Raw genomic sequence first — 16,083 nt, forward strand, 5'->3', positions numbered from 1 at the left:
GCCCCAACAAAACCTGACAACAAGCCCCACACTCAATGGGGACAGGTGGGTGCCTCCCCACAGCCAGAGAAGGGACAAGACGCGCTCATCCCACTGCCACTCAGCATAGTGCTGGTGTTCTAGCCAGAGAAGATAGAGAAATAAGAGGCATCTGGACTGGGAAGCAAGAAACCCAGCCTCCTCTAATAACAGCCAATCCAATCCTGCACACAGAAATTACAAAGAAATTGACAGAAAAGCCGCTACAACTAATAAATGAGTTTTTAGCAAAGCCACAAGACACAAGGTCACTATACAAACAAACTGTAGCTCTATATACTTAGCGATCAACAGTCAGAACTGGAACTGAAGCCCTACTCACAACAGCACTGGAACAAGAAATACCGAGGTCCAGTGACTAGTGAAGTGAGTGCAGGGCCCGTGTGCTCAACACAGCCAAACACCAGTGACAGTGAGGACCTCGGTAATGTAGAAGTGCTACATCTGCAAATTAAAAATTCAGTATTATTAGGGTGTCAGTTCTCTCCAAGTTCATCTACAGATTTCAATCACAATCCTAGTCGAATTTTTTATAGATGACTTAACTGCTTCTAAAACCTCCATGGAAAGGTAAAGGAGCTAGGGTAACAAAGTGCTTTTGAAAAAGGAGAACAAAGTTGGAGGTTTCACACTATCTGATTTCAAGGCATCAGGACGGTGTCCCGGCGAAAGGACAGATACACGGACGACAGACAAAAGAGACTGTCCAGACACAGGCCCTCACACACATGGCCACAGCCACCTGGCTCCTGACAAAGGTGAGAAGGTAATTCTAGTTAAACAAATGCCTCCTGTGCAGCCCAGCAAGCTCACCACAGGCACTGTCTACCGCACTGTCTACCACACTGCCACCACAGCCCCGTGGCAGCCTATTGCTCATCTCCCAAATTTGAAATGTGCCCAGTGCCCCTCAAGTGAGAAGGGGGAACACACCAAGCCAGCCTTCCAGTAGACACAGCCCGCCCACAGCCCAGGTGCCAATGCAGATGAATCCCACATGCACTGCTTGTGGACTTGGAACCTGGTTCTAAAGCTACCTACCCTGTGACCCCACTGATACAACATTCGGGACTTGGATAACCTACAGGGATAGTTAGGTGCCCACCAGGGGTTACAGGTGGGGGGACTTTTGACTATAAGGGGCAGTTCCAGAGAAATGGGGAGGGAAGAACGTTTGAAAATGTTCTGTGTCTTGACTGTGCTGTCAGTTACATGACAGATCTACGTACGCCTCAAAACTCACAGTACTACACCAAAAACCGAAACTTAACTCTATGTAATTAAAAAATAAGCTGGAAAAAAACCCCATCTCTAACACCTAAGTTTTAGAATGACCAGGAATCATCAAGCAACAGCTACCTAAAAGCACTAACTACCGAGAAGAAATCGCCCTGGTCCTGTGAGAGGGACCTGGTCACCTGTTTCTCTTTTTAATCAACACTGGACATGCTCCGCCCTGATTCTGCCTCCCGTCAGCTCTTGTGCTCTGGGTGTTCTGCACCCAGCCACCTGGCATGTGGACGTTGGGCCATCACGGCTCACAGACAGCATCCCACAGCAACGGCTTCTAGAGTGCCAGGCCCACTCAGCCCGCCCAGGCATCCCACTGTCCCCCGTTCCAAGCAGGGAGGGGACAGTGCCTCAGCCTGAGCTCTGGTGTACTGCCCCTCAGGCCCCACAGGGAAGGGCTGCCACTGCTGGCGGGGCCCGTGACTCACAGCCGTCACGCAGCCAGGCTCAGGCCGACTCTGCAGGAGTGGGACGGCCATTCCAGTCATCAGGGGTGTGCTGTGCTAAGACCCAGTCTGACAGACAAGATACTTTCCCTTCTGACAGATTTAAAATGGGAAAGACACAGAATGTGTGTGCGCACACTATCCAATTAAACGAGAGGCAGGAAAAGAACACTCCCAAAAGCATGCAAAGATGAACTTGGTCATTGTGTCTAGCTCCTGGCAGAGAGCTCTGAACTCTTAACATTCCCAGACAGGATCTTCTATTATTAAAAACAAGCCCCTCTAGGCCAAACCTGAATTCATGCTAAGGAGGTGGCTCAGCATGGGGTCCCTAGATAGCTTCAGAAGGAGCTGGTCACCAGAAAGACCTAATACCTCAGTAGGTACTTCTTCATCTGCTTGAAAACCAGTAAACCGTCCTTCCTAAGTAAGCCAGTACACATGGTTTTCCTGAGTTCTGGGAGCCATCTGGCAAAGTATTGAGCCTGAAGGAGGTCACTGGAACCCCTGAATCTGGAGTTGGCAAGGCAGGGTGTGGGTGGCCTGGACACTCCATTTGCGGCTGGTGTCTGAAGCAGACACAGTCTCGCAGGACTGAACCCTTTAGCCTGTGGGATCTGAGCCTACTCCATGCACAGTGTCAGAATCAAGCTGAGTGTGGACATCTAGGTGGTGTCAGAAAACTGAAGGACTGTCATGAAAAAGAACTTTTCATGTGCACAAAGGCACTTTTGCCTGGATTCCAAGCCCTCTGATGCCGCCCATGTGGCACTCCTCCCACATGCCCTTCTCCACCTGGAGAAACCTCTTCTTTCTCAGGCTCCTTTCTGATGTGATTTCTGAGAAAATCTGTCACTTTCCAGAACAGCCCCTGAGCACATAGTGAGAACCTGAACCCTACTACTGGCCAGCAGGCAGCATCTCCAACCACACACGTCATTGGCCATCTGTCTGTGTGCAAGAAGGGTGCACCACAGGTGCACAGCAGCACGGGCCTGCTGAGGCACAGCTTCCAGAAACCTGCAATCTCTGTCACTGAACACCTCACCAGAGGCCCTGATGTGAAAGCCTCCCGCACAGTGACCTTGTGAACAGCAATGAAGGAAAAAGAAAGGTGGAGGATGACAGACAACTGAGCATAAAGACCACTAGCTGGTCAGTGGCACCACCATGCACGCACGCGGAGAGGCGGATCCATACAGTTAACCACAGAAGGGTCCCCTCACCACCTGTGACGTAATGATAGGTGGATGGTGTGGCTTGGGGCAAGCTGCTGCCCTCTGGGGTGTATCCCACCACACAGCCACGCGTGACAAGGCCACATACAGCAGGGGGATGGCAAAGGGCAGCTGGGCCAGAGCTACAGGAAGCGCTGGCTGGACCTAAGTGGGTATCAGGCTAGCAGGGAGCACAGGCCATTCTGCAACACCCCCCGGCCCCCCACATCCTGCTTAGGCTGCGGAAGCCAAAGACGGTGCCCTGGTTCCCTGTGCTGGCCACAGCAGACCCAGGTGGCCTCTGCTAGGGGAATTGCGGTGGTGCCCAACACAGAGGAAAACAGAGCAAGAGCAAGCACGGACTTTCACACTGATTAAAAAATGGACCGAACTGTTTATTCATTCAACAACCAATGGAATAGGATGCTGGTATTTCTGAGGCCACACCACTTGATGGAGACTAGCCGGGACATCACGATAGAACCAGGCACCCCAACCCTGCTCTGCTAACTTTGGAGACTTTTCTATCACCTCAACATGTCAAAAAATTCTCATACCAATCCTGACTTACTTAAACTTTGCCACAATGATATGCACAGCCAAGCGGGATGTGGGTCCTTCAAGCTCAGACAGGTGATACTCCCTAACCCCAGGAGTCAGCGGCAGAGCCTGCTCAGATCAACTGCGGTGCCAAAGCAAAGCCATGCCCCGCTGTCACCTGCCCTGGCCCAGGCCTCTCCCAGGGCCAGACCATGTCACCCCTTCCTGTTTCTGCTGCCCTGCATAACTGGCTGGGCAGGGCTGCCAGTCAGGAAGGGGGGTCAGAGAAACCCATGCAACCAGGCACCATCGTTAAGAGTCTTGGTCGGCTGCAGGTGGTGGTCTGGGCAAGGGGTTCTTCCAAAGTGCCTTGGAAACTACCCTCAGCACCATCCTTCCACAACTGGCTCACTAAGGAAAAAGCTTGTCCTTTGGAGATTGTCTGCTCTGAGTGGAGGCTGCGATCTGTGTCAGTCCATGACAGAAAACATGAGAGACTTCAGTGTGATCCAACACTGTCATGGGCATTTTACCATATTTATAATAGTATCTGTCCAATAAACACCAGAAAAACTTTTAAAATGCACCCTGAATTACTTCTGGAGTGACAGAATAAAGGACTTCCAAAATTTGCTCCTCCACAGAAGTAAGGACACTGACTAAAACTGTCAATGAACTTTTTAGAATTCTGGAAATTAAGACAATAATCTGAGATTTATTCAAGAAAAATAGCTAATCTTGGTAGGAATAATAAGCTCTGTAGTGTTTTAACTTGGCTCATCCCACCCTCCTCTTCCCAGTTCCTGAGTCAGCAGACCTGGGAACCAGCTGCCTCACAGTCACTGAAGAAGGTGGCATGGATCCCCAGCACCCCAAACCCAGAGAACCATCATTATCTGGCTCAGCGGGCAGCTGTATAGAAGAGCCCCATTGTAGGACTTGTCTTTCTTTGATTCAACTCAGCTAACTCAGTGAAAATAGCCCAAATCCACAGGAAATAAGTCAAAAATAATCAGCAGCAACCGTTCCATATTGTGATTGCCTAAGGCTGGGAGATCAGCTGGCTAGTGAGACAGGTCAAAAAACACTAAAAGCTGGAGAATGAGATGCCTGCAGGGGACTCTGAAAAGCTCCAACATGTCTGGGCGCTAGACAGCCCAGGAAAAACCTAAGAAGGCCCTAACCCTTCACCCCTAGTTGATTCAGAAGCTTTGTGCAAGTTCGAAGGAAAAGCTAAGACAAAGTCATCAACTACTAGAGTCCCGAAGGTGACCCAACACCCACACAGAGCCTCCGGCCAAGGTGGGAGACTTACTGGTTCAGGTCAGGAAATCTGACCTAACTTTACAAAACTAGTCTAGGAAAGTCATATTAGCTGAGTTGAATTACATACCTCCCTCTAACCCCTCAATTCATATGTTGAAGTCCTAACCCCCAGCAGCTCAGAATGCCATTTTAAAGACAGGTCCTTACAGACGTAATCAAGTTAAAATGAAGTCACTAGGATGCGCCCCATCCCATATGACTGGTGTCCTTACAAAGAGGAAATCTGGAGGTAAACACACATACAAAAGAAAACTAAGTGAATATGAAGACAGTCATCTCCAAATGAAGGAAAAAGGCCTGGAAGAGAACCTTCCCTCACAGCCCCCTCTCAGAACCAATCCGGCGGACACCTTGATTTTATAGGATTAGTCTCCAGAACTTTGAGGCAATAAATCTGTTGTTTAAGTCACCCCATCCAGTCTGTGATACTCTGTTACCAGTCCTAACAAACTAACAGCCATCAAACAGACAGCAAAAAGGAACAGCCCAAACAAGTCTTGGGAAGGGGAGGCAATCTGACATCCACAGCTGCCAGTTACATTATTTTAAATGTCCCAGTTTCAACAAAAGAAATTACAAGACATGAAACAGAAATCTATAGACCATTCATGGGGAAAAAAGGCAGTCAACACAAACCATCTCTGAGGAATAATGAGTCACAACAAACACGTATGGGGTCGCCCAGATGGCACACACACATTTCCCAGGCGTCTCCGGTCGTCACCCCCAGCTCCTAAAGACACAGCAGAGTCTCAGAGGGGACACGGGAGCCTTGTCATGTTAACAAGAGACTTCTGGACGCCCCCCGGGGGCAGGGCTGGAGGCTGGGTCGGCCACTGGCCATTGATTTAGCCAATCATGACTGTGCAAAGAAGCCTCACGAACCCCTGGGAGGAGCTGATGGCTCCCTTGGATCCGCGGCTCAGTCGGGGAGAGCTTCTCCGCTGGGGGAACCGGAACCCCTTCACCTGCCGCGAGCCAGGCCCCAACCTCCGCCAGGACAGAGGCCCCTTTATCTGGGACCCCACCCCGTGTATCTCTTCATCTGGCTGTTAACATGTGTCCTTTATTAAACTGGTAAACTAAGTGTTTTCCTGAGCTCTGTGAGCCGCCCTAGCAAATTAATGGAACCTAAGTGGGTGGTCGTGGGAACCTCCAGTCTGCAGCCAACAGGAGAGAAGCATGGAACTGCCTGGGGCTTGGGACCTGCGTCTGGAGTGGGCGGTGGGGGGCAGTCCTGTAGGACGAGCCCATAACCCGGGGAATCTGGTGGTGTGTCCGGGCAGACGGCGTCAGAATTGGATTGAGTCCCTCAGACACCCTGCTGGCGTTGGAGACTTGCTTGGTGTTGTGTGTGGGAAGACCCCTCCCTCCCACAGATACACACTGGAATGGGGTCCAGGAACCTGAAAGGAGTTAATACTGTTATTGCTCTATAATCAATATGATATTGCTATATATGAAAAAACAACACTCACCAAATAGAGAATGTCAGTAAGTTAGATTGTGAGAAATTCACTAGCAGTAATCAGCAGCAGATTCAAGCAGTCAGAAGTATCAGCAAACTTGAAGATAAACCAAACAAAAATATCCAGTGTGAAGAACAACAAAAAATAGGAAAAAAGAGTAGACCCTCATAGACATGTGGGGCTATCATGAAATTACCAATTTATATATAATGGAGTCCCAGAAAGAGAGAAAGAAATAAAAGGGCAAGAAGAATATTTGGGTAAATTATGGCTAAAACTTCTCAAGGATAAAAAACATTAATCTACATATTAAAGAAACAACAAATTTCAAAAAGAAACCTACACCAGACATCTCTGCTGAAGGCACAGGATCCCAACAGCCTCGAGAAGCAACTATCAGTGGAGCACCCCTGTTAGGAGTGACGGCTGACGTGCATTCCTAAGAGGCCAGAAGGCACATTTTCCCACTATGAAGAACAAGACTATCAGTCAAGAATTCTTCGAAAATGGAGATTTTTCTGGAGGTATTTTCAGATAAACAAAAACTATGAGAATCCATTGCTAGTAGACCTGCCCTCTAAGGAACACAAGAGTCTTCAGGCTGAAATAAAGGGATGCTATAGGCCACCACTCAAATCCATGCGACAAACCAAGGACACTGTAGGCGTACCGCTGACTCCACCAGGAAATCAGAGACAATATAAATGTACTTCCTCATAACTCTTTTCTCTCCTGAGTTAAAAGACAACTACACAGAGCAATGATTATAAAAGAAGCAAGATAATTAAAATGGTACATTAGAAAGTAACACTTTACAAAGGCAGTGATGGAGGAAATAAGAAACAAAAAACACATAAAACAAATAGCAAAACAGCACACATAACTTCTACTTTACCAATTACATTAAATTCAAACTGAATAAGCCCTCTGAGCAAAATGCAAAGATTGACAGAATGGCTAAAAACCAAACTCAACTATATGCTGCCTGTAAGAGACAGAGTTTAGATTCAGAGACACAGATACATTACAAGGATAGAAAGACACATGATGCGAACAGTGATTAAGAGTAGGAGTGACTATATCAGATAAAATTGACTCTGGGACAAAAAATCGTTACTGGAAATTAAGGATATTTTATAATGACAAAAGGGCCCATTCCTCAAGGTGACATACTATTATACACATTAAAATAGAAACTACTTCTCTCAACACTTTTGACACCGCATGTGTGGGATTCCCACGCCCAGCAGTTCTGACGCTAACTGCCAGGAGTTGGAGCAGACCCCACAGGCTACGGGCTCTGCCCCACCACACTGCTGTGGCCACTTCACACACTGATCCCAAGTCTGGCTGTCACCGTGCTTCTCACCAAGCAGCTATACAGCAGAGGCTACTGCAACCCTTCCTTAGGTTGAATAATTTGCCAGAACAGCTTACAGAACTGAGAAAAAGTTAACTTCCCAGATCACTGGTTTACTACAAAAGGATGTAACTCAGGACCAGCCAGATACAACAGATGCATAGGGCACAATATAAGGGAGGGGGTGCAGGGCTTCTATGCCCTCTCAGAATGCTACCCCTAGCACACCTCAATGCATTCACCAACCCAGAAGCCCCTTCAGTTGGGGTTTTCATGGAGTCTTTACTACACAGGTATGACTGATCAGGTAACTGGCTGCCAGTGGTTAACTCAGTTTCCAGTAACCCCTCCCCTCCCTGGACACTGGGGGAGGGACAGAGGAAGGGAGAACTGAGAGCTTCAGCTTCTAACTCCAGGGGTCAGTTCCCCTGGCAACTGGCACACCCACTTAATTAACATGAACTCGGGCGAATGAAAGGGGTGTGTGAAGAATAACCAAAGATGTTCCATTCACCTCTATCAGCCTGGAATATTTCAAGAACGGGGGACAAAAAACAAGTATTGATTCATTGTATTATATTAGAATCTCTGCACCAGAAACCAAAGACAAACACAAAGATGTGTACTTCTGTGTCACAGACACGCCCTTAACAACAGCCCAATACACATGAAGCCAAAACTTAGAGAACTGAAGGGAGAAGCAAACCATTCAACAGCAGTAGTTGGAAACTTCAATACACACTCTTAATAATGGACAGGAGAAGCAGGCAGAAGACCCCAGGCTAACAAAACAACAAATGCCGCCCACCAACAAGGCCTAAAAGGGGTCTGGTTCACTTCACCCAGTAACAGCAGCACTTACATTCGTCAGGTGCACTCAGAACATTGTCCAGGACAGAACACGTTAGGTCATAGAACAAACCCCAATAAATTTAAAAGGATTGACTGAAATCACACAACCTATGTTTTTGAACAACAATGAAATTAAATTAAAAAATCAGTAACACGGAAATTTGGGAAATTCACAAATTAAGAAAAGTGAACACTTCTAAAATAAGCAATGACTTACAGAATTACAAGGGAAATTAGAAAATATTTCAAGATAAATGAAAACAGAAACACAACATACTAAAGCTTATGGGATACAGTTAAAGTAGTACACAGAAGAAAACTCAGAGCTGTAAATTACATACTTGAAACGAAGATCTCAAATACCAACCTTAACCTTAAGACACTAGAAAAGAACAAACTAAACCCAAGGCTAACAGAAGAAAGGAAATAATAAAGGCTAGAGCAGAAATAAATGGAATAGTAAAAAACCAACATGAAAAAATGAAGAAAACCATGAGTTGGATACCTGAAAAGATCAACAACATTGCCAAAACTTAAGTTGGACTGTCCAAGAGAAAAAAGAGAGATTCAAACTGCTAAAATCAGCAGTGAAAGCAGGTCATCGTCTTACTGAAATAAAAAGGATTATAAGTAAATACTATGAACTGTATGCCAATGAATTGAGACAACCTCGTCAAATGGAAAAATTCCTAGCAAGACACAAAGTCCCAAAACTGGCTCAAAAAGGAACAGAAAATCTGAACAGATGCATAACAGCAAAAAGACTGCATCAGACTTAAATAACCTCCTAAGATGGTTTCACTGGTGAATTCTATCAAATGTTTAAAAAATTAATACTAAACCTTTACAAACTATTTCATACAACAGAAGAGGAAAGAACACTTTTCAACTCATTCTATGAGGCCAGTATTACCCCAATACCTACAGTAGACAAAGGCATTACAAGAAAACAGACTAGTATGCCTCAAACAATTGCAACATCATTAAACAAACAGCAGCAAACCAATCCAGCCACAGAGAAAAATGATTATATGCCATGACCAAGTGGATTTATCTCAGGAATGCAAGGTTGGTTCAACACTCACAAGTCAATGTAATTAACCACCATATTAGTAAAGTAAAAGTCAAAAATCACATGCTCATCTCAACAGAAGAAAAAACATTTAACAAAATCTAACATCCTTTCCTGACAAAAACTCTCAGCAAATTAGGAGTAGAAGTAAATAGAAGGAAACTTCCTCAACCTGATAAAACCCCCAGCTAACACAACTATGGTAAAGGGGCCTGTCACAAAGGACCAATGTCATATGATTCCACTGACACAAAATGTCCAGAACTGGCAAATCCAGAGGCGGAAAGTAAAGCAGCGGTTCCCAGGGGCTATGGGGCAGAGGAACAGGAGAACTGGAAATGACTTCTTTTTGGAGTGATAAAATTAGGCCACTGTTATGGCTTTACAACTGTGAAATACAAAAATCCATTAAGCTGCAGAGCTTAAAAGGGTATAATTTATGGTGTATAAGATATGTATTAACAAAACTATTATAAAAAAGACTGTATTCCTCAGAGTCTGAGAAGCCCTTGCTACAGATAACTATAGACTCTTATTTACACAAAAAGGTTAACAAGTAGTTTTAAATGGTTGATAGAATGATCTAACTTTTGTATACCCTGTCTCCAAGTTTCACTCCCACCATGAATCTATGAGAGCTGACTTACTTCTGAATGCATTTACTGTGCACACCCGACTTCTTACCACCCTGACAGGACACAGGGGACAAACACCTGATAAAAATGACATTTGCTCCCTTGCGTAAGAGAAGCAAGTGTCCTCTTTTATGAAATATGAACAAACAAAATCACCTGGGTCTTGGATGACTAAGTCCTTGAGCACAGCCGACACTAAGGGACACTAAGGGGCGCGAATGGACTGCGGTCCAGACCAACAGGACTCACCTCGAGCTCCTCACTGTCTTTGGGCTTCTCCTCGGAGGTCTGTTTAACAAAGTCAGGGATGAGGATTTCCAGCGTAGCTCGGGCTATGAAAAGAAAACCCCCAAGGGTGAGGGCTGGACAGGCCCACTTCCCGGCTTGAGAGGAGCTGCAGACGGGCTCCTCCTCAGGGTCAGGGTCCCCGCGACTCAAGAGGAGCAGCAGCCCGTCAGCGGCAGGGGCAGCAGAGAACGGAGCATGGGCAGCGCCAGGCCACATGCAGCCTCAGGAGCCCCGTGCCCTCCTGCTGAGGTACTCTGACAGGCCAGGGACAGGAGGAGCTCAAACTGCAGGGGAATCGCCTGGTGCTGGGCAGCAAATGGCTCAGCAGGACCTGGCCTGAGCAGTAAGGACTGAGGGTGAGTGGGCTGCTGTGCGTGTGGCAGAGAACAGCAGCCAGATGGACAGACATTCGAGAGAGAGCAGCCGCAGGACAGAGCACAGGGCAGCTCAATGCTTCACACAAGGGCCCGAATGAACACAGCAGTGTCTCCCCGCTGGAGGAGGGAAAAGGGGTGTGTGCAGTCTGGTGCTATAGGGCTGTAAGTGCTGGCAAGATAACCAAATGTGGAAGTCTAGAGAAGAGCTGGGGTCTGGGTAGAGGAACGTGGGGAGGAGCAGAGCCAGGCCCAGCCACTAGATGTTTCCACCCCAACACCAGGCCCTTCTCTGCAGGTCATCTGCTTTATGACCTCTCTGGAACACCCAGCATGTTAAGCTGGAAAGTCTTTTGGCAAAATCTCTCTAAAATGGGCAGCAGGCCTTTCTGGAGAACAGGTGGAGTGTGTGAGCCCAGCACAGCCTCACACTGGGCAGGATGATAACGCATCACTGCAACTGTCCTGAGCTACACCAAGGGAAACTGAGTCACACAAGCAAAAACACTCAACCAACCCCGACACCCAGACAGACTGTGATGAAACTGACACACCGCACACTCTGGGAGGGACAGAGCAGACAACATGGCAATGGTAGACCTCAGAGAGACCTGTGGGCTAGGGCCTGGGGCACGCCCAGCCCCCACCCTGTAGCGTGGTCCACCCCCAGGGAGACGCCAGGTGCCCTGCGGCTGGGGCACAAGTCACCAGAGAAGAATGCAGTGACTCCGGGTGCTGGGCGTGAAAGTGAACAGCAAGAGCGCGGTCACAGCAGCCACGCATTTTAATCTGGAAACAGAGGCTTCCCTGGGGAGTCTGCCACACTGCATTCAATGAGTGGCGGTCCCAGATCTGGGGTCTTCCCAGCTCAGGAGACCGTCCTCGTGAACGTCAGAACCACAGCACGCGGGCCTGCCTGGGTCTCACCCACTAGCATGTGCCCACATTTTGCTCAGCGTGACACTGTGGGACATGGGGAACATGGACAAAAGAAGGGTGGGAGGAGGCATTTACCCTCAGACGGGCACAGGTGTGTGAAAGTGAACCACCAGTCTACAGCACACAGTGTCCTGAGTGGTGGGGACAAGGGCAAGAGTCCAGCCCGGCTTCCACTAGTGGAGAACAGACCTCTGCTTTTACTTCTCATGTTTTACTTCCTCTATTGGAATCTCTTCCAATGAGCACAGGATTTTAAAATCAAAGTAAGTGACTCATACAGCCACGATTTGCCCCACCCACAGCCCTCCCACCGAGGCCGCTGCCAAGAGCAGATGCGGGCCCTGGCGTGCAGCAGGCACGTTACCAGCTTTGTTCTTCGCCAGCTTTTTGCTGCTTGCAGTTCCAGATCCATAGGTCACACCATCAATGGTCACTGAGGCACCAAAAGGCTCACTTGGGTTCTCTTAAAATTAAAACGACTGGTTTAAAACACACTTGCCAAGACATTGAAAGTCTGCATGCACACAGTGTGCTTGCACCAACAGACAGGGGGTCGGGGCTGCTGCTGCAGGGCAGCGATCTGGGCCCCCGAAGTGAGGAGACGGGCCAAGGGCCAGTCAACAGGCAGGCAGAGAGCTTGCCAGGAAAGCTGTGAGGAACGGGGGACCGAGGGACCATGAGGGGGGCAAACAGGAGGCCAGAGGCAGAGCCACCCAGGATGGGGGCCAATGTGTGCGAGGAAATGGGGACGCGCAGGGCAGGGAGGCAAAGAAACAACGTGACTGATGACAGGCGACTCCTACGCTCTGGCTTCCAAGAGGAAGCATAGGGCTTCTCATGACGCTGTGATGCGGAAGGCCACAGAAGACGGCCGGTGGGAGGTGCAGGCCCGAGGCCCCTCTATCCACCTGGGGGCACCTGAAGACACACTTCCTCAGACCAAGGGACAGGCAGAAGGCAGGGAGAGGGGAACATGGACAAAAGAAGGGTGGGAGGAGGCATTCACCCTTGGACAGACACAGGTGTGTGAAAGTGAACCACCAGTCTATGACACACTTCTTGCCCCCCTTCTGGTTTCTACCCGAGTATAGTGGGCTAGTCAGCCCCCGCCTCCCCAGCCATGGCCACAGAGGTCTGTGATTCTTTTGGACTGACATGGGGAAGGCCAAACTTACCACATTCAAAGAAATTATAAACGGGGCGGACCTTGAGAACACGCTGCATGTACTCGTGCAGGATGCAGACCTCAGATTTCCCGTTGGGGTTAATGACAAACTCTGTGAGGAGAAGGGCCATCTCAGCAACTGCATGAGGACCTACTGCGAGTCAGCACACAGGAACTGGCCCTGCTCAAGTCACCGAGTCACTGAATTAGGGGCCCACCACCATGAGCGTGGCGGACCCCTGCATTCGCAGGGCAAATGTAAGCTCTGAATTATATGCACAACCCACATGCTAAGCATACATTCTGAGAACAGCAAATGGAAAACTACAGTGTCACCAGTCTGCCAATGTTGAAATACCCAAACCCCGATGCACCTTTCTTTGTGGGAGCATCTTGTACAGAAAGAGTGATGAGCTTCTGATTGGCTGGCAGGATGGGCCTCTCAGATTCGGCCTGTTTCCGTTTCATTTCCCGGTTGAACTGTCGCCGCTCAGCCCAAGTCCTGAATTTCTTCACAGTGACTTGCTCAAAGTCAAAACGCTTCTCCAAGTAGTTCCGAAATTCCTCCAGATCTGTACAGGGTTTACCAGAGAACCAAGTTACTAATTCCCAATGTAAGAGTTTCCTCTGGCCAGTGAGCAGCATGGTGACAGGCTGCCCACGGAACAGGCCGTGGACACCATCTCCCTTCCCCTGTTCCTCTTGAAGGGCAAGGAAAGACAAGACCCAGGTGCTTTCACTGCCGGCTCAAGTTATTCTGACAGATGATCCTTTATGGACAAACTTCTGGGATGTCCTTTTAGGTCACTTGGAGCAAGAACAATAATACAAAGAGAAAAATTGAAAAATGAAGCTTTAGGAAAAACAAAATCAAACCACCAGCATCCATTAGGGCCTTTGTCCCTGTATGAAAACAGGTATGTGACCGCCAACAGCCACTGAGGCATGTGTACCCACTGCCTGCCTCTCTGCCCACCCAGCACTCTCCCCTCCAGCCACCCAGCAGCCTCCACACTCAGCAGCATGCCAGGCAGCTCAGGCTTTGGCACTTGTCAGCCCTCTCCTGATGCTGTCCCAGGCTCTGCCCCACAGCTCACCTGGGTGCCCTGTCTCGGCTGCCAGTCCCATGCTGAGATCCCCAGGGGCTTCCTGCTTCTACTGATGTGCCCACTGCCCTCCCTCCCCAGGACATCCTAGAGGGTCACATAAGCCTCACTGGTTTCCTGCCTGCCACCCACCACTCAAGCACAAGCCCCAAGACAGAGTCTGCCCTGGCTCACGCCCAGCACTGAGCAGATTGGGCAGAAGACAGAGGAAGGACTTCTGTGTGGGAAGACTGAGACCTATGTAGTTAAAACAGAAGGCTGCAAATCAACATACCTGCACCTACTTAATCATAAACCAAAACTACGTACTTCTTTACGTGAGTGCAGAGAAGTGAGTCTGGAAACAAATACAAGTGGTCACCTTGCAAAAGAGTGAAGTTAGAAGTGGGAGACAGAATTTTTAGAAAAACAGGAACACATTCAGGTAATACATGTGCATAGAAGATGGCATAAAGAAAGCAAGCACTAAGTTAAAGTCTTAAAGAGAAAGCCCCTTCTGGCTGGTCCCTGAGATAAGCCCAACACACCAAAGCAGACAGAGGAAGGCCACATGGATGGGGAAGGTGCAAAGGCAGGCAGACATCGCTGAGCCTGTCAGAGGAGCTGGGCACCAGTGCAGAGTCCCGCCCTTGCCCCTGACGCCTGAAGCTCCAGCCACCCCCCTCCCTCCGCATCAGGGCTCCTGCATGCAAGAGCTCTGAGGCAGGCTGGACAGCAAAACACTCAGAAAACCTAGAAATACAAAGTCATTTTTGAAAGGCATTCAGCAGGTTTGCTACCCCTGAAGAGACAAGTAAGACTTGAATGGATAGAAACAAGCTAAGAACACTGGAGAGAGTGTAAAACACCCACACATGTCCAGAAAGCAGCTGTGGGACTTAAGATGGAAATACCCATGGGAGAGTGGCAGGGTTTCCCAGCGTTCAGTCTGTAGACTGAGGTTCACCCCAGCACATCACTGCAAATGAAAACACCACCACACGCCACCTCCATGGCAGCCCCAGCCCCGGGGGCCGTGCAGCCCCGAGCAGGTGCTCCTAAAATCAGGGAAACGTGACTCCAGCCATGTGAATGGACAGAGGTCCTCAGCACATCCCTTCCTCAGACACAACTACAACACCTTTAGCAGGAGAAAAGAGGTGTGGTGTTCAGCGGCAGCCCTGCAGACAGGTCCCTCCCAGCAGGGAAAAAGAATTCATTCTGAACTTACCAACTGATTCATCTTTGCACACCTCAACTTTGGCCTTCACCTGCCCCAGAGCCCCGGGGGCAGCCTCAGCTCCCAGCGGGTCCTTCTCATCTGGGGGCCCCGTGTTGGCACCCACGGAGTCAGGCTCTTCCAGGGGCAACTCCAGCTCCGCAGGTCGGCTCAGGGGCTTGACAGGGGACACCTCCCCACTGGGGGCAAGCTCACTGTTTTGCTCCCTCTCCTCATTGTCCTTCATTTTCTTGTAATGCAGACAGGGAATGCTACTCAGAGGAGGATCGTGTTTCTGTGAATAATGAAATTGCAACAGATTACAAGGATGTCCCCAAAGGTCTGATCATCTGATACCTTCCACCTGCCTCTGCTTGGCTACAGTGCAACTGAGATGTGCGTGTTCGGTCTGTAAATTTACAAGACTAATTGCATGATTGATGTGTCCCCTACCCGTATGCTTCCCGTTCCCAAGAAGTAAGGCCTGGACCAGGTGACCACCCGAGACTCTCTGTGGAGGTACACGGGGACTCCCGAATTATGGAAGGTCATGATCCACCCATCAGGCAACGGTTCTGTAGGTGGGCGGCCACGACCTGCACAGAAGACAAGAACATCTTGCAGTCACTTTAAAAACACTCCAATTGTAGGAATCATGACATGGCAGATAAAAGCAGTGAAGCCGACCGAGCTTTGAAAAGAACCTCTAAGTGCTGAGGGAGCAGGGGAGCACCCACTCTCCACCAAACAGCCTGTCCCTGCCACTC

General features: G+C 48.9%; 1 protein-coding gene across 4 annotated transcripts in view; it reads right to left on the reverse strand.

Annotated features, from left to right (window-relative positions):
• Window positions 1–16,083, reverse strand: part of DGCR8 (DGCR8 microprocessor complex subunit) — a 31,979-nt gene that overhangs the window by 7,344 nt on the left and 8,552 nt on the right. For 3 of the 4 annotated variants that reach the window (XM_057492251.1, XM_057492252.1, XM_057492253.1), the window contains 6 exons: window positions 15,770–15,912; window positions 15,329–15,611; window positions 13,387–13,584; window positions 13,023–13,124; window positions 12,212–12,310; window positions 10,496–10,578 (listed from right to left, as the gene is read on the reverse strand). In XM_057492251.1, the coding sequence (XP_057348234.1) occupies window positions 10,496–10,578; window positions 12,212–12,310; window positions 13,023–13,124; window positions 13,387–13,584; window positions 15,329–15,611; window positions 15,770–15,912 (908 nt within the window). The remainder of the gene's footprint in view (window positions 1–10,495; window positions 10,579–12,211; window positions 12,311–13,022; window positions 13,125–13,386; window positions 13,585–15,328; window positions 15,612–15,769; window positions 15,913–16,083) is intronic. The other variant, XM_057492254.1, reaches the window with a different exon arrangement.

This window comes from Manis pentadactyla, chromosome 14 (assembly GCF_030020395.1).
Source record: "Manis pentadactyla isolate mManPen7 chromosome 14, mManPen7.hap1, whole genome shotgun sequence".
NCBI lineage: Eukaryota > Metazoa > Chordata > Mammalia > Pholidota > Manidae > Manis > Manis pentadactyla.